Below are 22,853 nucleotides of genomic sequence, written 5' to 3'. Positions count from 1 at the left end.
TTCAAATGAGGAAGCGAGACGGCCAGCTTTTGCTTCGGCACACCTGCAGGCCGCAACTTCCTTCCTGCCCACCCAGGGAATTCTTGACTTTCACCACCTGCAGATGGACAGAACGGAAGAGGTGGAGGAGGATGAAGATACTTGCCCTCCCTCTTGTATACTCGCCACTGCCATCAAGGCGACCTGCCCGGGCTTGTGTTGCAGGTAAAAGTCTACAATTTCAATCTGCAGCAACCGCCAACGATGACTTGCGTGTGTGTGAGTATGTGTGTGCAGTATATACATGTATGTGTGTGTGTATATATATATATATATATATATATATAAAATGTGTGTGTGTATGTATATACATGTATATATGGTATACTGTTTTTATATACATATACATATGTATATGTGTGTTTATGTATATATATGTATATATGGTATACTGTGTGTATATATGTATATATATATATATATATATATATATATATATACACACATACTAAGCCGTGACTTTGGTTCTTTTAAATTCTACAAAACGTTAGGGAAATTACCAGTTAATTCTGTTCCATTCACTTCCTGCTTATATTAACCTTGCAACCAAACTTAGAGGCGCATCGGCACAAAGACAGAAAAAGATGCTAGCTTATGCAATCTCACTTCAAAAAGTAAATACTATTTACTAAAAAAAAAAAACAATCCATTGCTGTATTGAATGGAAATTTAATGATTATTTAGCTAAAAAAATAACAATTGCTTGACAGTTTAAATGTACTGTATGTGTGTGTGTGTAAATAATGCACAATATTTGATACAAGTGTTTCCTTGTTTTTTATTTACAGAGCACATCAAAACAATTGCATTTGCATATACTGTACATATAAACGAATGCACAGAGGTCCAGTATACATGAGGTACACATCCATGTGGCCACTTTCACCCAACAGAACCACACTGTGATGGGAACAATATGGAAAAACACGTTTTATGTCTTCAACCCACAAGAGACAATACAGCAGGGTGAAGGATATCTCCTTTTTTGAATTAAAACATTTGAATACACCTGATACATGAAATATTCTGTAGCTAAATATCCTGCACGTGGATCACCGAGAACAGCAGCAAAATATGTGGGAACATCTCCCCCTAGGGGGCACCAGAAAATCTGAGGGGATGGCGCAGCAGCATACAGTGAGTAGTTAAAACCACAACAAAAATTTGGGGTGTAAGGATTGTTTTGTTTTTTTCATCTTCAGAAATGAATTGACAGTGCAGATTGTCTTCCCATCCCCTTTTGATCATTCGCTAACGGCCAGTTTTGAGTAAAAAAAAATATTGTTTTTAATGAGTTTAGTTTAGGATTGACATGGCAGATTGAGAACATCAAGAAAATGTTTGAAAACTTGCGAATCAAAGCTCAGTTTCGTTTCAGAATGAACTTTTTTGAGGATGAGGGCAAAATTCGGGGCAAAAAATCCAGAAAATCAGTTGAAGCTGCGTCATTTCATCTCCTCTAGGGGGCACTAGTGGACTTTAAGGAGAGATGTACGGCAGTGTGAGAAAAAGACCATTTAAAATGACGCTACATATGAAAAGTGATTTTTTTTTAATGTGGAGGGTGACGAGAAAAATATTTTTTCACGAAAGCGAACGCATTCTAACAATTTAAATTTGGTATAGTTGGACACTGTAACCAGCTTGTATAAAAGGGGCACAGTAAATACATAAGATATATATTAGGGTTTACTTAAAATAATTTTCTCATCCACGCAAACTCTCATTCTCGCTCATTTAAATGTTGACATACACATAGTACTCGGAGGAAGACTTAAATGCTTAACATGGGTATGGTATAAAAAAATAAAACATTTTTTTGTGGCCTGGATTAAATATGCGCACCATCCATCCCATGAAACCAATTTATATACACGCACACCGCTTTAACAAATTTTCCATGATTTCATTAGAGATCTAATCAACAATTTTAATGCCCTTACTGTTTTGGAAAGAAAAAAAAAAAAAAAAGGAAAATAACAAATGTAGTGTTGAGAGTAGTCCAGTTGAATATTCTGGTTGGGATTCTGTCACGTTCGCAGCTCGAGGTTTCCTCCTACTTGCTCTTCGGCGAGCCGATCATCACCTTGGAGACAAAGTTGACGATGGCGCTGGCCGGCTGCTCGGGGTCGTGCTCGGCGAACAGGTGGCACACGTTGTCGGTGGAGTTGCCGCTTTTTCTCGCCACGAAGCCAAAGATCCTGCGCGGGGGGCGGAGCAAACGTAAGGAAAATACCCATTGGCTGTTTTTGATCGGAATTGTGTGACGTCCTTACTTTGCTGACATGCAGACGTCCCTTTTCCATCTGTTATGAGATTAAAGGAAAATTAGCACGTGGAAAACTGATATAACACAACGCCATACGCCATTTTTTCAAGTTAGGACAAAGGCAATTCTAAAATAATCAATTAATTTTGTATGTAAATATTTAGTACCTAAAGTAGTCAATTACTTTATTATCTAACTGATTACTTTTGGACTTACTTTCAGGAGGAAAATACTACATTGAATACTTTAGTACAAAATAATTGATTGCTTAAGTACTTTAGTACATAAAATAATCAATTAGTATCTGGGGATTTAATAGCTAAAGTAGCCTAATACTTTATTGCTTAAAGTAACTGATTACTTTTAGATTGAATGTAATTACTTTCGGTACTAAAGTAATCAGAATTAAAGTAGTCGGGAATGAAGCACTAAAGTGAATACTTTAGTACAAAAGTAGTCAATTACTTAACTACTTTAATACTTAAAATAATTATTTTAGTGCCTGCAGATTTAGTAGCTGAAGTAGTCAATTTCTTTATAAAGTAATTGATTATATTTCGAGCATATCGAAAGAAATTACTTTTAGTACTAAATTTAATACTTTTGTAAAAATGTAATCCATTACCTAAGTACTTTAGTACCTAAAATAATCAATTACTTTAGTAGCCGTGGATTTAATAGCTGCAGCAGTCAATTACTTAACTACCCAAAGTAATTCACTACTTTTGAAAATTAGTATTAAAAGTAATTACTTTCAGAACTAAAGCACTAAAGTGAATACTTAAGGGTAAAATAAATTGATGACTTAAGTACTTAATTACTTTAGGGTCTAATGTTATTATTTTCACAGTTAAGTAATAAAATGCTTTCACCGTAAAGTAAGATATTACTTTAGTAATTACTTTAAAAAAAAGCGGTTTTCAAATGGGTATGAGTACCTCTAAGAGGTATGTGAAATTTTCACAGGTTTTCTGTAGGCAATTCTGATTAAATGCTTTTTAGCGGCACAACTGTTTGAAATTAAGAATGAATCACTTTTCGTTTCAAATTAAGAGCAAATCAATTAGAACATCAGGCAACTCATTGCTAAATCGTGTTATAGTGACTCCTTGGCAACATGTCTGACTTGATTTTTAGAAAAAAAGAAGACGATGGCACACAAGCTGTCTTATGATGTCGCAGAAAAAAAATACACCTACAGATACTACTGCAAATATAGTTCCGAAGTTTAATGAATCAGGCGCTGATGGCACAGTACTGTTTTTTTGTTTGTTTGTTTTTTAATCCGGACATGCTTTGCACTAATTGGGGGTACTTGACAGAAGAAACATTTGTCAAGCAGAAAATAAGTGAAAAATAGTTGACAACTACTCACTTTCTATCCTGAGGGTCCAAAGCGCAAAATATGACCGTGTTGACATTGTAGTGCCTCCTAAAGAAAAGCCTACAAAGCAAGCAATATATTAGTACACGTGTGAAATTTGACACGATTTTTTTGTGTGCGTGTGTTCCACTGACTTCCTCTGGTTGTCCGTGAGGGTGATTCCCTGCGAGGACACCTTGAAGTGGACCACTGTGGAAGTTGGAGGCGGGTTGGAGCTCAGAGTTATGCTGGTGGCTTTCTGCACCGCCTGCACCCCCGTCAGCGACTCCATGTCGACCGAACCCAGGTACCACACGTTACAAGCTACACACACACACGCGCGCAGCAAAGATTTGCATTAAAGTGCCACGTGCGTTAGCGACGAGCTCAAATTCACATGGCTACATGGGCGTATATTAGGGCTGTGATTATCTTTTTATTTTTGAGTGGCTGTCATTACTCATCTACAGTACATATGAAATTTTAGACCAATAATGTTTGCCTATGCTAGCTAGCAATCGCGATTAGCATTAGCGTGCTAGAAATCACTACTGCAGGTCAACAATTGCCAAATAAAATTTAGTTAGCGCATACGATGTTATATGTACATTACACAGTGACGTTACAATTGCTAACACGCGATATTTCAACAATATTCCGTGAGAAAACTTGAGAATGGAACTGCCTGTTGGCAACTGAGGTCAATAACTTTTTGGTTCTGTTTCTTCTTGACGTGCAGACTTTGCACATTTCGTGCTTGACTGCCCCCTATTGGTAAAAAATGTGAACACCTAAATCGAGTAAATACCGATTGTTTGTAATGATAAGATTAATTCTCGGGTAATACAGCCTTACTGCTTTTTAGGAAGTTATTTCTATTTTGAGAAAATCCATATTGTCTCTAATACATTTGGCCACTAGGCGGTGAAATAAGACAAACAATGGAGATGTATGTCAAGACATTCTCTGAATGTGTTTTTTTGTTTTGTTTTCATGTTTTTGTACGACTACTACAGTAGTACTACTACCGTTTTTATGCCTTATCCACTTTGAAATAAATCAAAAAAATTTTGGTCACTTTTTTTTTAAATTGGGAAGCATCCCAAACTTGCAATATCCCGTTTTTGAGGATTCTTCCTCCCTTTCTGCCATTGCAAAATTGCTTATGACTGCAAGAATGGTGCGAGCATAGTACAGTGGCGCAAATATGGTTCCCGAATGGGAACCTATTTTTACCCTACTTGGTCGAATTTTATCCCCCCAGCCCTTGCAAATATGTACCTGATTTTACCCAGTGCAAAAGTTGTCCAATTCCGTGTTTTATTTTGAGAGAAAAAAAAAACAACGTGTCAAGTGTCCCATGGAATGTAAATTTAAATCTAAGCATCTTTAGAAATTACCTGCTCCCTGTTTGAGGAGTTCTGCAGCAGAGTTGGAGACGGACTGAGATGTGTTCTCCACCATATCTTCAAGAGGATCTAAGAAATGAATTGAGGAAACATTAGACAGTCTCGCCATAAATAGAATTCACACAATATTCCATCAGAATCCAATCTGAGTAATAGAGTGTGTGTTTTTACCTCGATCTGGTATGATGAGTTTACAAGGCAGGGCCAAGGCGGTTATTGAATGTTGACAAACCAATGCGGTTAAACTTCCTGGAAAACAAGACAGTGTTTTGTGAAAAAATACACACAAGGGAATTGGTGCTTGATTATTGCTCCACTTTTTGTTTCAACATTTTTTTTTTTGTTTAGCAATCCCGCAACCGAACACCAATTCAATTGATATTATCTCTTCAAAACACAAACGGAAAATAATTTCAGGACATGAAGTATTATACGCATCACAAATCTGAGAAAAAGAATCATGACATTATCTTGACAAAAAGTGGCTACACTGAAGAGTATTTTCTTTTGATGAATATTTACTTTTACCAAATAACTGTCAATATTTCGTCATAATGTGTATGGCCCCAACATGAATGTAAAATTCAATAAATAAACTAACAAAGAAAGTCAAAATCATATTTTTTGTTTTTATTTATACTTTGGTGAACCAAATAACGATCAAAACTTTATTGTATCTATACGGTGGCCGACTGGGGCAAGCACGCTGCAAATGGCATAAACACGAACAGGAATGAAGCAAACAAACGAACGAAAAAATACAACTGCAAATACGAAAAAACAACTGCGAATAAAATTGCAAACCCATTCAAAGAAACACGCTGCGAGTAGTACGTAAGATTGGCCACTAGAGGACGCCACTGAACCAAAAACATTGTGACACCAGATCCACTGAGAAGACCAGATGTTAAGAACTTTTTTTTTTTTATTTGCAATTGTTTTTTCGTATTTGCATTTGTTTTTTCATTCGATTGTTTGCTTCATCCTGTATCGTTCATTTTCTGCTTTGCCCCAGTCGGCCACCGTATACGTATGTGTTACTGAAGTATTCATGTAAAATTCAAGAAAATTAAAAAAAAAAGTGTGTTTCCAAATTGACCAGTACAATATTTCAAACCTGATTTATTTAATAGTTTTGTATTTTATAATTCAGTTTCAGCCAACATTGTCAAATCATGTGCATTCTCACTAAAAACTCCCTTGTGTCTGCTATCAATACATCGTCGTAACAGCAGTAAAATTGGTGAAAAAAAGGCGTTTCAACAAATTGTCAATCAGCCACAAAAAATTATCGTCACTTTGATTCATTTTTGTTGTCATCTGCATCCTCACATTTTGCTGAACTGAAAAAAGTTGTTGGAAATCCTAGCTTGTAATATGCAAGCGTGACCAAAAGAGGGCAGCAGAGCGCAAGAGGCGACTGTTTGGCGTTGAATTGACAATCAGCCAAATGATGTCAGCGCTCTAATCACTCACCAAAATAGGGCTCGTTGGGGCAACCCTTCAAGCGAACACCCTTCTGTGTGCACTCAATCAGGAAGTGGCGCACTAATTCATTGGCAAGATCTCCGCCTGCCAAAAGACAAACGCACAAAACAAGATCATTACATCATCACAACAGTCTGCGGCCTGTCTTAGTCACATTCAAGCGTCTCATTGGGAGCATGGTAATCCCCCCCAAATTCATGAAGTGGCTCCCACTCGTGACATGAATGGCGATTATGATTCCGCAGAAGATCACTGGAGAAGGGGCGGGAGGAGCTGAGGAATGTCTCCAAACAAAGACCCGCTCCTTGAGATGGGTTGGGTTTCACACTAATAAGGAACCACAATGGGTTAAGCTGAGCTGCGTGTCATGATGTCACCGCAGGTGCCTTTGGACCGCAGTGCGATGACGGGGGACAAAAGGGACAGGTGTGTGTGTGTGTCGGGAGGGTTGGCGGAAAGGTATGTTCTTACTCTGTGCTGTTCGAAACCAACTTTGTTTTATTGTCTCGCTGCGCTGCGCTATGATGTGCTGGAACACGTCCGCTACCCGAAATAACTCTTCCGAGTGACCCAATGTGGGACGGGAGGCTTCACTGGGATGGGAGAAGGTCCTTTGTCCAGGGCTGAAACTTTAGCTCTCCGTTGGAGACGTATGGGGCAATCCCGCTCTGTTTTGCTTGGTCGCAATGACGCCCAAGAGGAGCTTAGAGTGTGATGGAGGGACGACTCTCAGGTTCCAGTACAGTGGCTGGTAAAATGAGACGGATTTGGGAGTGATTCCCAGGATGTCCCGAGATAACTTATTCCAACTTTTACTCACACGTTAACGTGAGGTGTGGCGGAGTTCAGCTGCCACAGGAAGTAAACAGAACCCAGTTAACGGAGTCATTTTTTCATAATGCTATATAAGATTTAAATTACCGTATTTTCCGTATTATAAGACGCACCTAAAAGCCTTCATTTTTGAAAAAGCTGGTGGTGCGCCTTATATTCAGGTGTGCCTTATATATGGATCAATATTTGGATTGGTAGATGGGGAACGAAGCGATAAAGTAAGCTTTACCTGTTTCTGTTGTGTGTTTACAGTTGAACAAGGTTGCTCATATTGGCATTGAGTTTTTATGCTATTGAGAGTTTAGAGTTATTATTTGAGTTATTGTTGCAATTACTTTGAGCATTACTATTCTGTGATTGAAAAAGTTTTAGAATGTCATTAATTGAGGGCGCGCCTTATAACCCAGTGCGCCTTATAGTGCGGAAAATTACTTAGTTACTTTAACTTTGACATTTTTAACCATTTACTTGCAAAATTTCACTGATTTTCTGCAAAGCTTGTAAGAGATATTTCCTTGAGTGAAGCCATGAAATATTTTGTGATAAAGACCGTTGTATCAGTTTTGCTCGAAACGGCAATATGGACAACTACATGATGTTTGAGCTTTGCAAAGTGCGCACATTTATTTATTTTGATGATATGATGATGATTAATAATCCATGAAGCAACTTTTTAAAGTAAAACTACCTCCATCTTTGTCTCTTTTTGTTGCCGCTGCAAAGCTAAGAGTTCAGCAGCCGCGGACAGTAAATAAAATTGAGTTATCTCAGTTAAAGGCTGAGTTTTTAATGCTTGAATGAATCTCCAAAGTTAAAGCTTTGTCCATGCTAAGTCCATATTGTGGAAATTCCAAAGCGTCAAGTGTATTCTGTACCTTTTTTGCTCTGCTGGAGAACAGAGGGAGGAGGCGTGGCCACCTTCATGGCCAGCCCGTAGGCGCCTCTGAAGGAATGGCTGTCACGCACGATGAAGCAGCCTGGCTCCTTGTCCTTTAAGACCGAAATGGCTGCGGGACACAAATATCAGGCTCGTCACTTTGCTTTTAAGTTTGCACTTCAAATCAAAACTCTCGACTGCTCAAGACACGCCTACTAAATTGTATGGTTTGGAGTTGATTGGATTTTGGTTGTTGAATATGGACGCAAAAATAAAACAACAAACAAAACAGCGATTTGGTCAATGAAAAATGACATCGAAATTTTACATTGTAAACTAGGGCTGTTTGAAATCACTTTTTTTTCAGAATGATTTCAGTCCAAGTACCGATACCAAATACCAATACCGCAAGTACTAAATACATGACCGATAATTTTGAAGAAATTCATATATACCGTAATGTTTTGCTTAATTTCATGAAATTAACTCATTCACTGTCAGCCCAGTCACATTTTTAATTTAGTCGTCAATTTAAGTAAAATTAGACTTTTGACGTCTTTTGTCGTCAATGGTAGCAAATGGGTTGGCAATTTTTTATTCTTTTATCTTGTAATTCCTAATTAGAGTTTGTAAAACTACTCCAAGTGAGCGACACCATACTCATATTGATACTTATCAGTATGTGTATCCATACATCGAAATAAGGCCAGGCGGCCTGATATCGATACTTTGTATCGGTATTGACCCATCCCTGGTATCAATCTACCTTGGTCTCTTGAGATGTCAGGCTTGTACCAGAATTTGGATGTGTCTTGTACAAATTTTACAGTAACTTGCTTGCTTGCGAGCACATCTGCAAAACAAAAAAGAACAGAATGAATTGTGAGTTGGCAATAAAGGACATTTCACATAAAAAAGAAAAAAAAAATCTCAAAATGAAGCCGTAGTAGTCTATACTGTACGTGGTAAACTGAGTAGTATAGCATTTGCTGTTGATTAGATGTCGCTCGGGTAACGAATGCCCAATCGCGGCTCAGCTTCTGAATGTCACATGACCAAACTCGGAAAACAGGTGAGCCGTGATTGGTCGATGAGCAGCTGTGATGTCACTTTCGACAGCCATTTTGCCACGTGCAAAATTTGATGTTACTCAGGTAACGAATGCCCAATCGAGGCTCAGCTTCTGAACGTCACGCGATCAAACTCAGAAAGCAGGTGATTGGTCGATGAGCCAGGAGCGGCTGTGATGTCACTTTCAGTTGACAGCAAGTGGCAAAACGTTTTTTGCTGCTTAATCCATATTCCTTTGGACGCGATATACAATGTTTACATGAGTTGAGCAACACGGAACATATCGGAAGATATTTTCGTCTGGGCTCACCTGGCAAAGGTGAGCCCGTTCTCGGGATCTGAGCGGACAGATCCGGCAAGACGTTGGGGAAGGGGATGCTCAGCGAACTCCCGCTGTGAGGACTTGAGAAGCCACTCGGGGCCGGGGAGGCCGTTCCTCCATGTTCCCCGTCCGAGACCCTCTTCTTCTCAGGCAGATGCGGGGCTTGCGTCAAGAACGGTTGCGACCGCTTCACATCCGTGACCATTTCCCTTTCGGCGTTTTCGAGCAGCGAGGCGGGAGGCGGGCAGCGCGAAGCGTAACCTAGACCCGAATCTTCCTGCTCGTCCAAGCTCCGGGCCGGACCGTGGCCCGGGGCGTATCGGGCCGTACGGCTTCTCTGGCTGCTACGAGGCGAGCTGTGGGCGTTGGGGGCCGGGTGGACCTGTTGGTGGCCGTAGTCCAGTGACGCGCTGTGCTGGGGGGCTTGCCTGTTGGGGGGGAAGCCGTTCAAAGAGGCTTGACGGCTCAGGGCGGGATGATCGGGCCAAGAATGGTTCGCCGATGGACTTCGGGTGTGAAAAGGACAAGATCGGGTCAACGTAAAAAATAATGTACTTCGAGTTTTCAAAAAGTGGACGGAATCCTTCCTACCTTTCTGTCCGCTGATGGGTCCCCACGACGGAGGCAGAATGTGTCGCGTTTTGTATCCTGTGGCAGTTGATGGCGGAATTTGTCACCTCGACTCCACCGTGATTGATCATCTCGGAATATCCCCGCGATTCTGTAGTCAACAAAACAAAACTGTTTTTTTTTCCATGTTGTACCGTCACTACAGATTGGAATTTATATGTATTTCTTTTAACGATTCCGATTCCATGATCAAAATATTTCCAGGCCAGACTGAGAGGTTTTTAAATGAAAAATAACTGGTCCATTTGGAAAACAATCACTGACAAAAATTTCTTGTCTTTGACAAAAATCAACGACATAAAAGACAGAAAGAGAAATATACACGGTAATTAGAAAGTATGGCCTTAGAGGCAAATCAATATCGTGGTTTACAGGAAATGAAAACACAGGTCATCAATCTTCATAGAACTAGCTCCCAATTATTTCCGCCGCGAATCAGATTGAATCGAGCAGTCTGACATAATTAGCTAAAAGCTCTGCGTTGTCAAGCTTTAGGGGGGGGGGTCTTTTTTTAATCAGTTGTGCGCAGATGTAGAAATTCTAGTTTCCTTGTTTGTATTTCCAACTGTGTACACAGAGACACTTTAAAAAAAAAAAGGGGGGGGGGGGGGGGTTTGTCTTTGTGTCATGCTTCCTGGCCCACAGTAACCATGGAAATGAGACAGAAGTGAATGTAGCCGAGCTTCTGGCTTGGGTGTCTGCTTTTAGGAGGCACAGCGGGGAGCGACGTTTCGTTCCCAGGCCTTCCAAGCCAAAGATGAGCAAACGTAGGCCGCCACGGGTTAACGAGACTGGGAAGTCGAGTCGAAATGAAATACAAGACGGCAATATCGTCTGTCTGTTTGCGGGCGCTTCCAGATTTACGATGTTGCTGCGGCGCAATGGACAGAAAGGATCCGAACTAACACGATGAAAGGATTACGTCGATTTCATTGAAGTCCTCCCTCCCATGCTGGTACCACTTCCTATCTCTGAGAACAATCTGGAAGACAGACTGTCTTGCACCCCAGATATACTCAAAAGGAAGAGGAACCCAAAATCGGTCGGGAAATCTCCCCGGGTTCGATTTTTTTGCTTCTCTATTTCTTTCTCTGTTTTTGATCATTGTAAATATGTCATTCACGGAGAAGATAAAATCATGCATTCATCTGACGGATCAGAGAACATGGACTAACCGTGGTCGGTCCTGAAGCCTCCATAGGAATGGATGTTGGGAGGCGGAGTTTGCCGGAATGATTGAGTAAACTCTGGCACATTTTTCACTGAAAACAAACAAAACAAAAAGCATACTCCATTTTCCATTTTCTACAATTTGTTCTAAGCAGCACCACAAATCCAAACACAGTCTTCAATTTTATATAGCTTATGTGGAATATGAATAAAAGCAGCGAAATTCTCTTGTCTTTAACCAAGGCGGCGGCCATTTTGTCAATTGCTGTCACGTGAAAATGACACCACAGTTGCACAGGGCTCAGGCAATGGCCAATCAGGGCTCAGCTTGCGAATGCAACATGACAGAACTTAGAAAATAGGTGAGCTTGGTCATGTGATTGTCATTTTCAACAGACGTATAGATTTTACAACCATATATTTATGGTGAACCCCCGCTATTCACTGGGAATTGAGACCAGGCTGCCACAGATAGCGAAAATCTACTTATAAGTGTCTTTAATTGTTTACCATTGTTTTCCCACTTGAGAATAAAACTTGAAATTTTTCCTAAAATTTTTTGGAAAATCCCAACCTAGACAATTTTTGTGACGCTAGCAAGAGTGCAAAAAAAAAGGCACACTAGGAAAGGAACAAGAGTCGTTGACCCGGCTCACCGTAGGGTGTCGGCGGAGATATTGGAAAAGCGGGCGTGGGCGGAGCCACGTCACACCCTGCTTCAACCCCGCTGTCTGCGTCTGGACCTTGCGTCCTGTAGTCTGCGCTGTCGCTCCTGCACATCACGGTATGCTGGAGACAAACGGTACAAATTTTATGAAGCCACATGTCATGAAGATAGGGGCAATCCGGGTCATTTCATGTACCTGCGACTTGGGTAAACAGGGTGAGTACGCCCTCTGGCTTCTGTATTCCTCCGGCCCCGTCCACCCCGAGCCGCAGAACCTGGGGTGATCCGTGACGTCACTTCCTTGAAGACTCAGACTCCGCGTGACATCCCCTTGGTTGCACTGGACAGCTGGACACACAAACACAGAGGAAACAGTGTCATTAAATGTTAAAGGAATCCTCTAGATGTGGTCGGGGAAGCTAGCTAGTTGTTAGCACGTTTGACAAAAATCAGCTCTGGCATCCCTGTGTGTAGTTTGCGTGTTTTCTGCGCACCCGCGTGGGTTTTCTTCCGTCACTGTGGATTCGTCCATCGTTCCAATTTGCCCATATGTGCGTGAATGCTGGTTGGTGGAATTGTGCGGTTGAAGGTTTCTCAAAGGCTAATTCCCGCAGTCGTGTTTCAAGAGGACAGCTGAGGAATGTTGGGAAGCTCTCTGGTGGGCCGGCGTGCGTATGTGGGGGGTGCTCGCTCCTGTGACTACTAGCAGGAACGTCCTCATTCAGCACCAGGGTGTTAATTTGAACCCTCCCAGTGAGCCGAGGATTGTCAACACCGAAGAATGCTAATGATGCCCAAGTGCTAATAATGGCGCTCATTAGTCACATTGGCTGGCAATTGACAAAAGCTGTCATGTTGTGGTGGTTATATTCATGCTGTTGAGTTCATTTTTTTGTTACAGTATCATTGAATTAAGTTGTTTTGGCGTACAAGTCATCATATTGAAAAGACTATTAAAGTTAGCGAGCAATGTTGTTAGCCGGTCCGACAAAAACAAAGCAATTTATCGCATTCGGCCAATTAAAAGTGATCTTTTTTTCTTCCTCAGTCATTTTTTAAGGTTAGGGTCATTTATACTGGTGACTAAAGTGAAAAAATGAAAACAAATCATGACTCACAGTGAAAAGAAAGGGTATAAAATAACCCCGTGTGAGTCAAAATTGAGCAAGCCAACATTTTGGGTTGTTCATTTCACTCCAAAAGTGAAAAGTTGATACATTTTGACCCATCGTTAAGGTTATTTGTCTAACCCAAAATATTGGGTCAAAATGAATACCCTGCACCCCTATGTACACCTTTGTCTTAGTGGGGCCATCCCACTCCATAAACCCTGACCCAAACCTCAACTAAAACCAAGTCTTGACCCTCAAAAAGAGCTCTGGAATTATATAAGTATAGTAAACATTACACATGCACCACTAACATTGTTTTTTTTTTTTTTTGTTTGTTCTTTTTAAAATGCCCCAAATTTGGTTGCTATTGTACAAACAAACATCATTACACCCCCCCCCCAAAAAAAAAAAAAAAAGTGGGTTATTTTGTTTATTTGATTCAACCTTATGCGTTAGGATCAGTCCTAATTTGGCCCATACTAGGTTATTTTTTATCCGAGTGTTTTTTTTTTTGTGTGTACCGAGGGCTCGTTTTACATTCGAGCGTGACTCCACCCCATTTAAAAGAGGCCTTCTTATAGCTGATCCGCACAGACAGGTATTGGAATCAAACGGGAAAATATTTGCCTGCAGGCTCACAGGTCCTTGGAAATTCCTCAGGCCAACCATCACCTCCACCAGCCCTCCCCTTGCCAACCACAAATACATGCTGGAGTCGTGATTCACACACGGCCAGATGGATGACTGCTTTTTCTCTCTGCCTCATTAGTTTCCTGCTAAAAACACCGACTTAAGTGCACGGCAGCTGTCATTGACTATTCAGAGTTGAGAGAGTGAAACTTCATACCCTTGTTGTTTTTCTAAGCTTTAATCACTGAAATTTCAAGATGGTCATCAGTGACTTTTCCAACAGTAAAAGCAGGAAACACTAAAAGCTACTAAGGCACTTGATATACTGCTTTGATTTTTGCGTCGCTCGCTGTGTTGTACTGCACGGCAATGGAATGATATCTTGTGTCATACATTTGGCTTTGGTTGCTAGGCAATTGAACAGGAGGTAGCCTGGTGTCTTTTTCATTGGTTCGGATATGAATTAGGCAGCATTGTTACAAGGGAAACTCCTGGAATTAAAAAGAAACAAGTGGACACCTGATTAAAGTGAAAAAAATTGTGGTTGAATCTTTTCTCAGTTTTGTGTTTTCATTGTTACCGAAATCACTTTGCCATAGTATCTTTCTAAATCTAGTACGTTGACAATGAATGGGTTGTTGCGACAAGGCCTTTCCGCAAGGGGAACTGAACGAATAGAGAGCATGACGAGATAATTAAGCATGGATTTATCAAATTCCTCATCACCAACATCAACACCACCACATTGTCCTGGAATCAACTTCATTTGCTAATTTTGCTAACTGAGAATGCTTTAAAGGTAATAACTTACTCTGACGTATTACACAATGCCGGTCGCCAGCAGCGGGTCAATGTTAGCGGCTAGCAGCACTCAACCGCTCCATATAGGCTGGCAAAAAATATAAGATTTTTTTCAAAGGCAATTTAATAGCCTTAAATGACCAAACTGACATTTACCGACATTTTTAATGACTTTTTAGCAAAACCAGGCTGACTCAAATATGCTAGTTTAGCCAACACAATTCGCTAATGTGATTTTGACTAAAATATTCAAACGCCGCAGCCCTAATATACAGTCTATGTTTTAAAAACTAACCTTTATCCACGTAGACATGGCTTGATTGCTTTCAACTTTTTCATGTGCAGAATATGTACGTAAAAAACATTTCAAAAAGTTCCTTCCCGTCCCCTTGTAATGTGCCGATCCCCCTTCAGATAGCGATACAGGCAGGCCCGAACAGCGCACCGACCTGCGAAACCTACTGAAAACATCTGAAAAAGCTGGCAGCAAGCCTGCTATTTCTGCCACTCAAACACGTCAAGTTGGGAGGCGGGGGGGAGGAAATGAGCGCTTCGCTTCACTGAGCGGTGAAGAAAACGTTTTGTAAAGTTCTGTTTTCTACCTTAACAGCTCAGATATTTCATTTCGGTGCATCACTACAGTGCGACCGTCTTTCTTACCCGTCTGCTGCGCGTTCTCGCCGAATCGCATATCGACGCCGTTGGAGCACATGGGAGCCGATCCGTTTACGTGCGTTCCGCCGTTTCGCTTGATGGAGCTATGTTTACTCGAGAGCGGCGTGAACGTGGGGTCCAGGTCCATGATGAGCTGGTTGAGCTGATCGATGGAGTTGTCGATGTCCATAGTGAGAGATTTGAACTCCTCGTCTCGTTGGTTGTTGTTATTGTTCAGTGTCGTTTGTTCCTTGTGAGGAGCTTTGCTTCTCAGGGATGTTACCGAGTCCTTCTGCTCCAAAGTCAGGCCTTCTTTGGGCGAATTACTCCTTTGTTTGTTCCCTTGGTACCTTTCTGCATCGTTTCCGTCCTCAGGCATGTAAATGAACTGTTGCGCGGCAACCATCTGTTGTTGGCGGACCCAGGACTGCGTGGAATAGCTTCCCTGCCTGTAGACGTGCTGCTTTGGCGCAGGAGCGCTGCTGGGATTGGAGGAAGCCACAGAGTTGCTCCTCGGGCCAATATGGCTCCTTCTCGTCTCACCGTAATGTCTCTCGTAGTCCTCCATGGGAGAAGGTGCCGGATGGTGGAGGTGAGTCTGGCTTGGCTGCTCCTCTACTCCGGGACTCCCAAAGCCATCTGACAGGAGGGAGTTCTGGCTGCTTTTGTGGCAGGAGGACGACAAAGTCCCAAAGCTGTCCACGCTGTGTAGATCCTGACCTGTAATGACCTCATCATCCAGGATGTCTGTTTCTCTCTCTTGAGGACCTCTCGAGGAATCGCCGTTAATGTGCACTTGAGCCGGGACGATCTGATGGACGCCCACTCGTGGGGCTGGATCGTCCATCTCCTCCAGCGAGGGTTCCTCCACTCCAAATCCACTCAAAAGCTGTTTGAGCTGGACTTTCTCCTGCTGGCTGGGACCCTGGTTGGGGCGGACGGCGGGAGAGGTGACGGCAACGGACGAAGCTGTGGGTCTGTCCGCCCAGATTGAGGTGCTAGACAAGCCTGAGTCGCTGCTGACGGAGAGGGCGTGGTCACTGTGGTCGGGGCTCGAGGTGGCGGAGGTCGTGCAGGTCCCCCGACCCAGCGCGGTCTCTCCTCCGTTGTGGGTCTTTTTGGTAGCGGCTTTGTCCTGGCTTAAACTTTGAGACTGTGGCACTGTAACAGGAAACAACATTTTTAGAGCAGTGGTTCTCAGATGGAGGTATGTGAGATTTGAATAGGGGGTTCTGGTGGTCTCTGCTAAACAACAATGTTTTTCTTTTCAAATTAATAGCAAATCAATTGGAAAATGAAACTATTTAGTGCCAAAGTGTTAAAATGACTTCTTTGCATAAGGTTGTATGTCTTATTTTGTTAGTGAGGCTTATTGTGCAGCAAGCGAGCCAGAAAAAAAAAAAAAAATACAATACAATAATACAAATGAAGTTCCAAAGTTTGATAAATCAGATACGGATAGCGCAGCACTCAAGAAGAAAAAGAACAGGAAGTCAATGACCTCATTGTAGCTAACAAGCAGCTTCACTCTCAAGTTTATTCATGAAATTTTTTCAAGCATTGTTTGTAAGTGACTTTCAGGAAACTATTAATTTGTATAATGTGCATAACTAAATGCTAATCAGTGTTTCTTGACCTTAATGTACTGGCTCATGCGCTAATACGAAAAGTGATTGCTAACTGTTTAGCATAGGCAAATTTTGTTGGCGTCTAGGAGCTCATATGTACAATAATACATACTAAGCTCAAGTTAAATCTTAGTAGATGATTTTAAAAAAACGGGGACGTGAGGGGGGTTGATTCCTTAACTATTTGATGGAATAACCAAGAAGAGAATCCATTTTGAAATAGTTCATTAGTGCCAGCCCTAATCGGAAGTGTTTAAAATTGTATGCTAGTTATGTCTTTTTTGCTGTTCATCTCCTTGGCCTCCCATCAGGCATCCAAGTGTTTCATGAAAAGAAAAAAAAAAAACTCCCAAGAATCCCAGCGCTCAGATTATATAACAAACCGGGAGTGTCTTTTGTGTGTCAGACGGCTGCACATCTTGACAATTTTGACCCCTTGCATTCCTCTCCCTGCTGTGATCAATCCGGCCTTCTCCCTGCCGACTGCCCCTTGACCTTTGGCATATGTCCAAACAACCTCTTTAATCCCCCAGAAACACAGGAGGTCAGTCGTTTGCGGCCGCCATCCATCACTACCGCCACATCGGGAGCCATAGCGGAAGAATTCGGTCTCACCGCTCGTTTACGATTCCACCGAGGAAACCCAAACCGTGCTTTTAGCGTGATATATCCTCAGCAAATACCAGACGCGCATGAAAACGCTCTCCTCCTACCGCCGCTCCGGTATGTATGACTTACCCCCCACATGTACAAACACACTAAACGGAAAGGCGCATCCGGCGTTGCCGAGCCGGCTGGGCTCAGGCCTCCTCCTGACGCGTTCCGGTCAATCCCTCTCGTAACATTCGCAGCAAGGCGCAAGCTGCTTCACGGGCAGATGTTTCCCCCTCCGCGCTGACCCTTAGCAAACACTCCTACCTTTTCCGCACGGCGCAGGTGGGCGCGCAAGAGAATCCGCATCTCCTGGGAAGTTGATATGGACGCGGCGTTGCCCTCGCCGGATAACGTTCAGGGTCAAATCGCTAGAGTGAGTTCTTTCTCCGCTGAGAAGGTGTTTGCGCTCTACACAAGGAGTGTAAAAGGTGGGGGGGCTTGACATCTCCAAATAAGGGCAAAGGAATGTAAACACGTGAGGCGGAGCTTTGGGGAAGGGGGCGGGCCGCAGGAAAGGCAGAAAGCAGACCTCTTGCCCTGCATCGGGGGGGACCACCTCACTGGGGGGCGGGGGGGCAGGAGCAGAGAATGAAAACAACATTCCTTCCTGTACACTTTTCACTTCAGAACGATACTTTTTAATTAAAGCGTTTGCCGCTCTTCACAAGGAGCGAGCGGCAGGCCGGTAGTTGTCCTTGCGTGTCATTAAATCGCATTCCTGCTATCTTCGGTGTGTGATATGGTCCAGAAACAGATGTGGCCTAGACTCAGTTCTGGGCCTTCTGTAATCATGTTTTACCTTAATCATGGATGGTAAATTCTACAGAGGCCTTTTTTTTCTTGTGTTCTTGCTTGGTGGGTTGTGGCTAGCGAGTCAAAAACATACGATGAGTCAAGGAGAAATATGTTTGAGTTGTTACTTTGTACTGATGCTCGGACAGCGTGTTGTGGAGAGGTGCAATGATGAATCGATTAATCGACAACTAATTGAGTACCAGGTTAATAAAAAAAAAATATTTTTCATAGTGTATTACTCATTTAGAGACCGAAATTGTCCATAGACCTCTCAAATGGAAAGATACTGAGATTGTTTGTTCGATATGAATGTAGGCCGATTATTATTGTGTTGAACACTATGAGCAAGCATCTACTTTTACTTTGGAAAACAATGATGATTATTTCTGCTGATTTTCTGATCTTACTGACCAAATCTGGTATATAACCATAAAAAAATGTAATAAAAAAAAGTGTTTTCATTGTTGGCTTGGAAAAAAATGTGCTTGGATCACAAAGTAATGAGCATATGAAAATATGCATCTGAACCGAGAGAAATGGCTTCATGATTCCTGAACAAGCCAAAATTGTACGTAGCCTTTTGGCCTTGTGGTCAGTCCCAAAATGATCCACAAGTGTCACATAACCCGCTTTTAGTAGGAGGTCTGAGCTACGACTATGCAATTACAAAATGCCCTCCCTTTGGTTTGAAATTCCGACAATTCCTACATCCCGGGTGTCAAAACATGGAAACAGGAAGTGGAAAGGATTTTTTTTTTGAGGCTTTGGTGATTCAGGGCTATACAAATAAAATGTGATTGAATTTGATTGAAGTAAGAAGATGATTTATATGAAAACGTTGCTAGAGATGATCAAGATATACGAAGCTAGCCTAGCCTAGGCTACCCTTAAAAGGGAATATGGGCATAACTCAAAGGTAAATAAATCCTTTCTATATTTTTTATTTGTGATGTTTTCTGAATGTTTACATGTATATTATATTTACGTAGCACTTACTATACTATTTTGGTACCAATACTTAATATGTATGTACAATTTTGAGGTTTTTACCTGGGGTACTGAACGCATTAGATATTTAACATAAATTATGGATCGCCCGCCATAAGGTGAATTCGCCTCACGAGCCAAACCGCGGAACGGATTCATCTCGTAACACGAGGGCCCACTTTATTGGGTATTATTTTACATGACTAATTTTGCCAAATCGTTCTCATCGACCATTCAAACTCAACCTCTTTTTCAAAACCTTCCAAAGAAAGGGTGACTTATTTTTGTGCTCCCTTTTTCCATTATTTACACCCTAAGGCCGAGTTCACACTGCAAGATTTTAAACCTACCTATTCACTATTTCTCCTTTAATAAGCAACTTCCAGACGTTTCCAGCTGGTAGCTTTCTACAAAGACGCCATTTTGTCAGTAAACGCCCTCTGCAAGCTGCTTTTAAATCCCGCTCTTAATTCACACATAGGGATAAACACACATTGGTAGTCATTGAAGAGAGAGAGAAAAAAAACAGCCATTGAAGTAAATGAGTTCTTTCTCCCCACCTCAACACACACACACACACACACACACACTCTTAGCACTTTTGTGGCAAACAGTTTTTAGACTTCCTCGGCCCGTGTCGTTTTGGAGGCTGTCAAAGAAGGGGACGTTTTGTCTACCAGGCCGCTGGGAAGAAGATGTAGAATTCCCACAAAGTCCCGCTCGGATGTCGTGTTTACATGAGAAAGCGGGGTTGTAAATATCCCACATGAATGCTTCGGAATCGAGCGGCGGGGGGGAAAATTGCGGCTTTGTTCGCGTCTGCTGTTTTTATTTTTTTTTATTGAGACATAAATGTTTATGTGACCATAACACGGCTCATTTTCATCCAACTTTCATATCCTGTGAGTCATGGGAATTGGGTGGATCTGTATCTATTCTGGGATGCTGTTGTGAATGGGGTCTTTGCGTGGAGAGCAGTGACCACGGCGAGGACAGCGCGTCGCCAGGCTCTGACTGCCGAGGCGCTACTGAGGGTGTCTGATGGTTCAAGCGCGCCTATTCATTTGAACAAGCAACAAAATAGAAGTGCCCTGAGAACGCAAGCCTCTGACTTTGAAGCCGGCGCTTACATACAACAACGCTCCGCTCTTCTACACTGCGCATTAAAAGAAGTCGTCATAGTTGTGAGCTAGAAGTGTTAAGCATTTTTGTATGGATCTTAGCACAGAAGAAGCTCAAGTTTAGCTTACCACATCAATGCAAAGCACCCAGTCTCGCCTACCACCTGATGTAGCAAGCCGTAGCATATCTCTTTGCCAAAATAAACTCAAACACCCCGCATTTGAGCAAGTCTACGATTTACATGAGCAATTTGAACTCTTTCATTGCCATGGACGAGAGTTCTCGTCTTTTAAAATAGTAATAACAATAAAAAATAATACAATTCTCATCAAATAGGTTTTTTTATGGAGGGTAGCTGACACCCTTGACTAATGCTTACCTAATTTATTACCAATTGAGCACTGTAGTGATAACTGTGACCACTGGATGGCAGCGTTTCCACAATTACAACAGATATTACCTACATGCAATTCTAACTGAAGAATGGATTTTTCATGTAATACCACCCCCATTTTCAGAGACATAGCACACAATATTCCATCGGCCATGGAAGATGAGTGACAATCCTAAATACAGTGACCCTCCAGAGCTTTCCTTTTTCGATAACACTTGGCACTCAAAGCGTTCGTTTTTTTTTTTAATTATTTGGTGATTGACAAAAGAAAACACCATCATTCCTCCTGATGGTTGAAATTATTTCTGCCAGCAACGAGCTTCAAACAAACAAACAAAAAAACTCAGATTGAAAGTTTTCCCGAAATTTCTTGGTTATATTAAAAAGAGATTAACTAGATAAATTATTACAACTGCAAAGCGAATATTTGATAAGTGAGGTGTAAGTATGCAGAGGAGTACTCACTTGCTACAATACCTTCAGCATCACACATGTTCTGGTAAGAGTCCCAGCGGATCAGGGGGTCTGCGGTGTTGTAGTCCACGGTAACATCCACACCGTTATGCCATCTGTCAGCACCTGAGGCCAAAAGAAACATCAAATTTAGCTATGACCTCCCTTTAGTACAACTTGGGGAATATGGTACCATAATAACTTCGAGAACATCTCAACGCAGAGCAGCACAGAAGTCATTATATCCAAATGTGTTCATATTTATCAGCCATGTGTGTAATTCTCATGCCCAAGGGATCGGTTTTGGACATCTTAATAAAAAAATATGGATTTGACATTTGCTAGGAGGCACATGACCCTTGCATGTTTGACACGGGTAGCATAAATCTCTTCGTCTAAACAGAGTGAGTATTTTATGCTGTCAGATTTTTCACTGCAGTGAAAGTCAAAATGCAAGAATTTGGCATTAAAAGTGTTAAATTCGAAGGGAAGTCTGTTATAAATGAAGAGCCCCTGTATAGGCTTTTTTATTTTTATTTTTTTTCATTCAGCTCTTGTATTGGATCTCTCACAACTTTGTGGCTAAGGCCAGACCGCGTTTTACAAAAGTAGTAGGATCTGATCATATTTTCCTGAAAAGTCAAACAAAAATTTGCATGCGATTGTGCTTTTTTTTTTTTTTGCTTCTGCAAGGAAAACCACCAATGTCAGAAAGTGAGATGATAACCATGAATGAGGAAATAGAAAGTTGCACTCGCCGGAAAAAGCAATTTGGAGGAACTCTGTCAAAAGGGTGAGTAATTTTATTTTATTTAAATTTTATATAAGGATTGTACATTTATTCATTCATTGTTTTACACTTTATTTCATAGCTAGGAATATTAGAATGCAAAAATTGTGTGTACCCTTTAAAAAATGTTTTAAAAGTGAAGCAGTGAGTAACTCTGTTTAGGCTTTAAAACGGGTTAACTTATCTTAAAAAATTTACTACACATGAGCGTTAAAATGTTACAGTGCACCACCAGGGCGGCGCTAAAGAGCCACATGCGGCTCTAGCGCCAACGGGTTGCCTCGTCACTTCAAAATTGCGCAAAAGCACGTCTTTGGCATCGAATGTTAATTACCTGGGATCTTTTCTGGTCCTTCTGAGAAAACCAGCTCAACTTTGCCATACTCGGGAAATCTGGAGTCTGAGACACATGAGAGAATGCTTTTGGAAAGGAAGAATATGGATCTAAGAAGTGTAAATCAAAACCTGCGTGCTCCTGTTTGTTGTTTTGTTTTGTTTTTACCTTTGTTGGCGGCTTCCATGTCCTCTTTATCGAACATCAGTTTATAGCCCTGCACTGCTCCCGTGTGGAACTGCAGCCTGAAAATCACCTCGCGCTCTGAAGAAACCTCACTCTTGTGGTAACATTTAATCTACAACGGGAGGAAGGAAAATACAGTGAAGCTGAAAAAGATTTCTGATGTCATTTGTGCAC

At 41.7% G+C, this 22,853-nt stretch overlaps 1 protein-coding gene across 2 annotated transcripts in view; it reads right to left on the bottom strand.

Moving 5' to 3' along the window:
- Positions 1-801: 801 nt before the first annotated feature.
- Positions 802-22,853, bottom strand: part of LOC148414404 (tensin-3) — a 36,614-nt gene continuing 14,562 nt past the window's right edge. For both annotated transcript variants that reach the window (XM_088428602.1, XM_088428603.1), the window contains exons 10-27: positions 22,662-22,791; positions 22,494-22,559; positions 21,382-21,495; positions 15,343-16,497; positions 12,336-12,487; positions 12,129-12,261; positions 11,478-11,564; positions 10,264-10,393; positions 9,661-10,178; positions 9,046-9,132; positions 8,278-8,409; positions 6,557-6,652; positions 5,252-5,329; positions 5,072-5,149; positions 3,827-3,995; positions 3,684-3,752; positions 2,316-2,345; positions 802-2,240 (exon numbers count right to left, since the gene is read on the bottom strand). In XM_088428602.1, the coding sequence (XP_088284728.1) occupies positions 2,096-2,240; positions 2,316-2,345; positions 3,684-3,752; positions 3,827-3,995; positions 5,072-5,149; positions 5,252-5,329; positions 6,557-6,652; positions 8,278-8,409; positions 9,046-9,132; positions 9,661-10,178; positions 10,264-10,393; positions 11,478-11,564; positions 12,129-12,261; positions 12,336-12,487; positions 15,343-16,497; positions 21,382-21,495; positions 22,494-22,559; positions 22,662-22,791 (3,369 nt within the window). In that variant the 3' untranslated portion in view covers positions 802-2,095. The remainder of the gene's footprint in view (positions 2,241-2,315; positions 2,346-3,683; positions 3,753-3,826; positions 3,996-5,071; positions 5,150-5,251; positions 5,330-6,556; positions 6,653-8,277; positions 8,410-9,045; positions 9,133-9,660; positions 10,179-10,263; positions 10,394-11,477; positions 11,565-12,128; positions 12,262-12,335; positions 12,488-15,342; positions 16,498-21,381; positions 21,496-22,493; positions 22,560-22,661; positions 22,792-22,853) is intronic.

Source organism: Hippichthys cyanospilos, chromosome 12 (genome assembly GCF_059441005.1).
Source record: "Hippichthys cyanospilos isolate Australia breed blue-spotted pipefish chromosome 12, RoL_Hcya_1.0, whole genome shotgun sequence".
In the NCBI taxonomy this organism is placed as follows: domain Eukaryota; kingdom Metazoa; phylum Chordata; class Actinopteri; order Syngnathiformes; family Syngnathidae; genus Hippichthys; species Hippichthys cyanospilos.
Note: the sequence above shows the minus strand (reverse complement) of the source record. Positions and strands in the feature narration are given on the sequence as shown.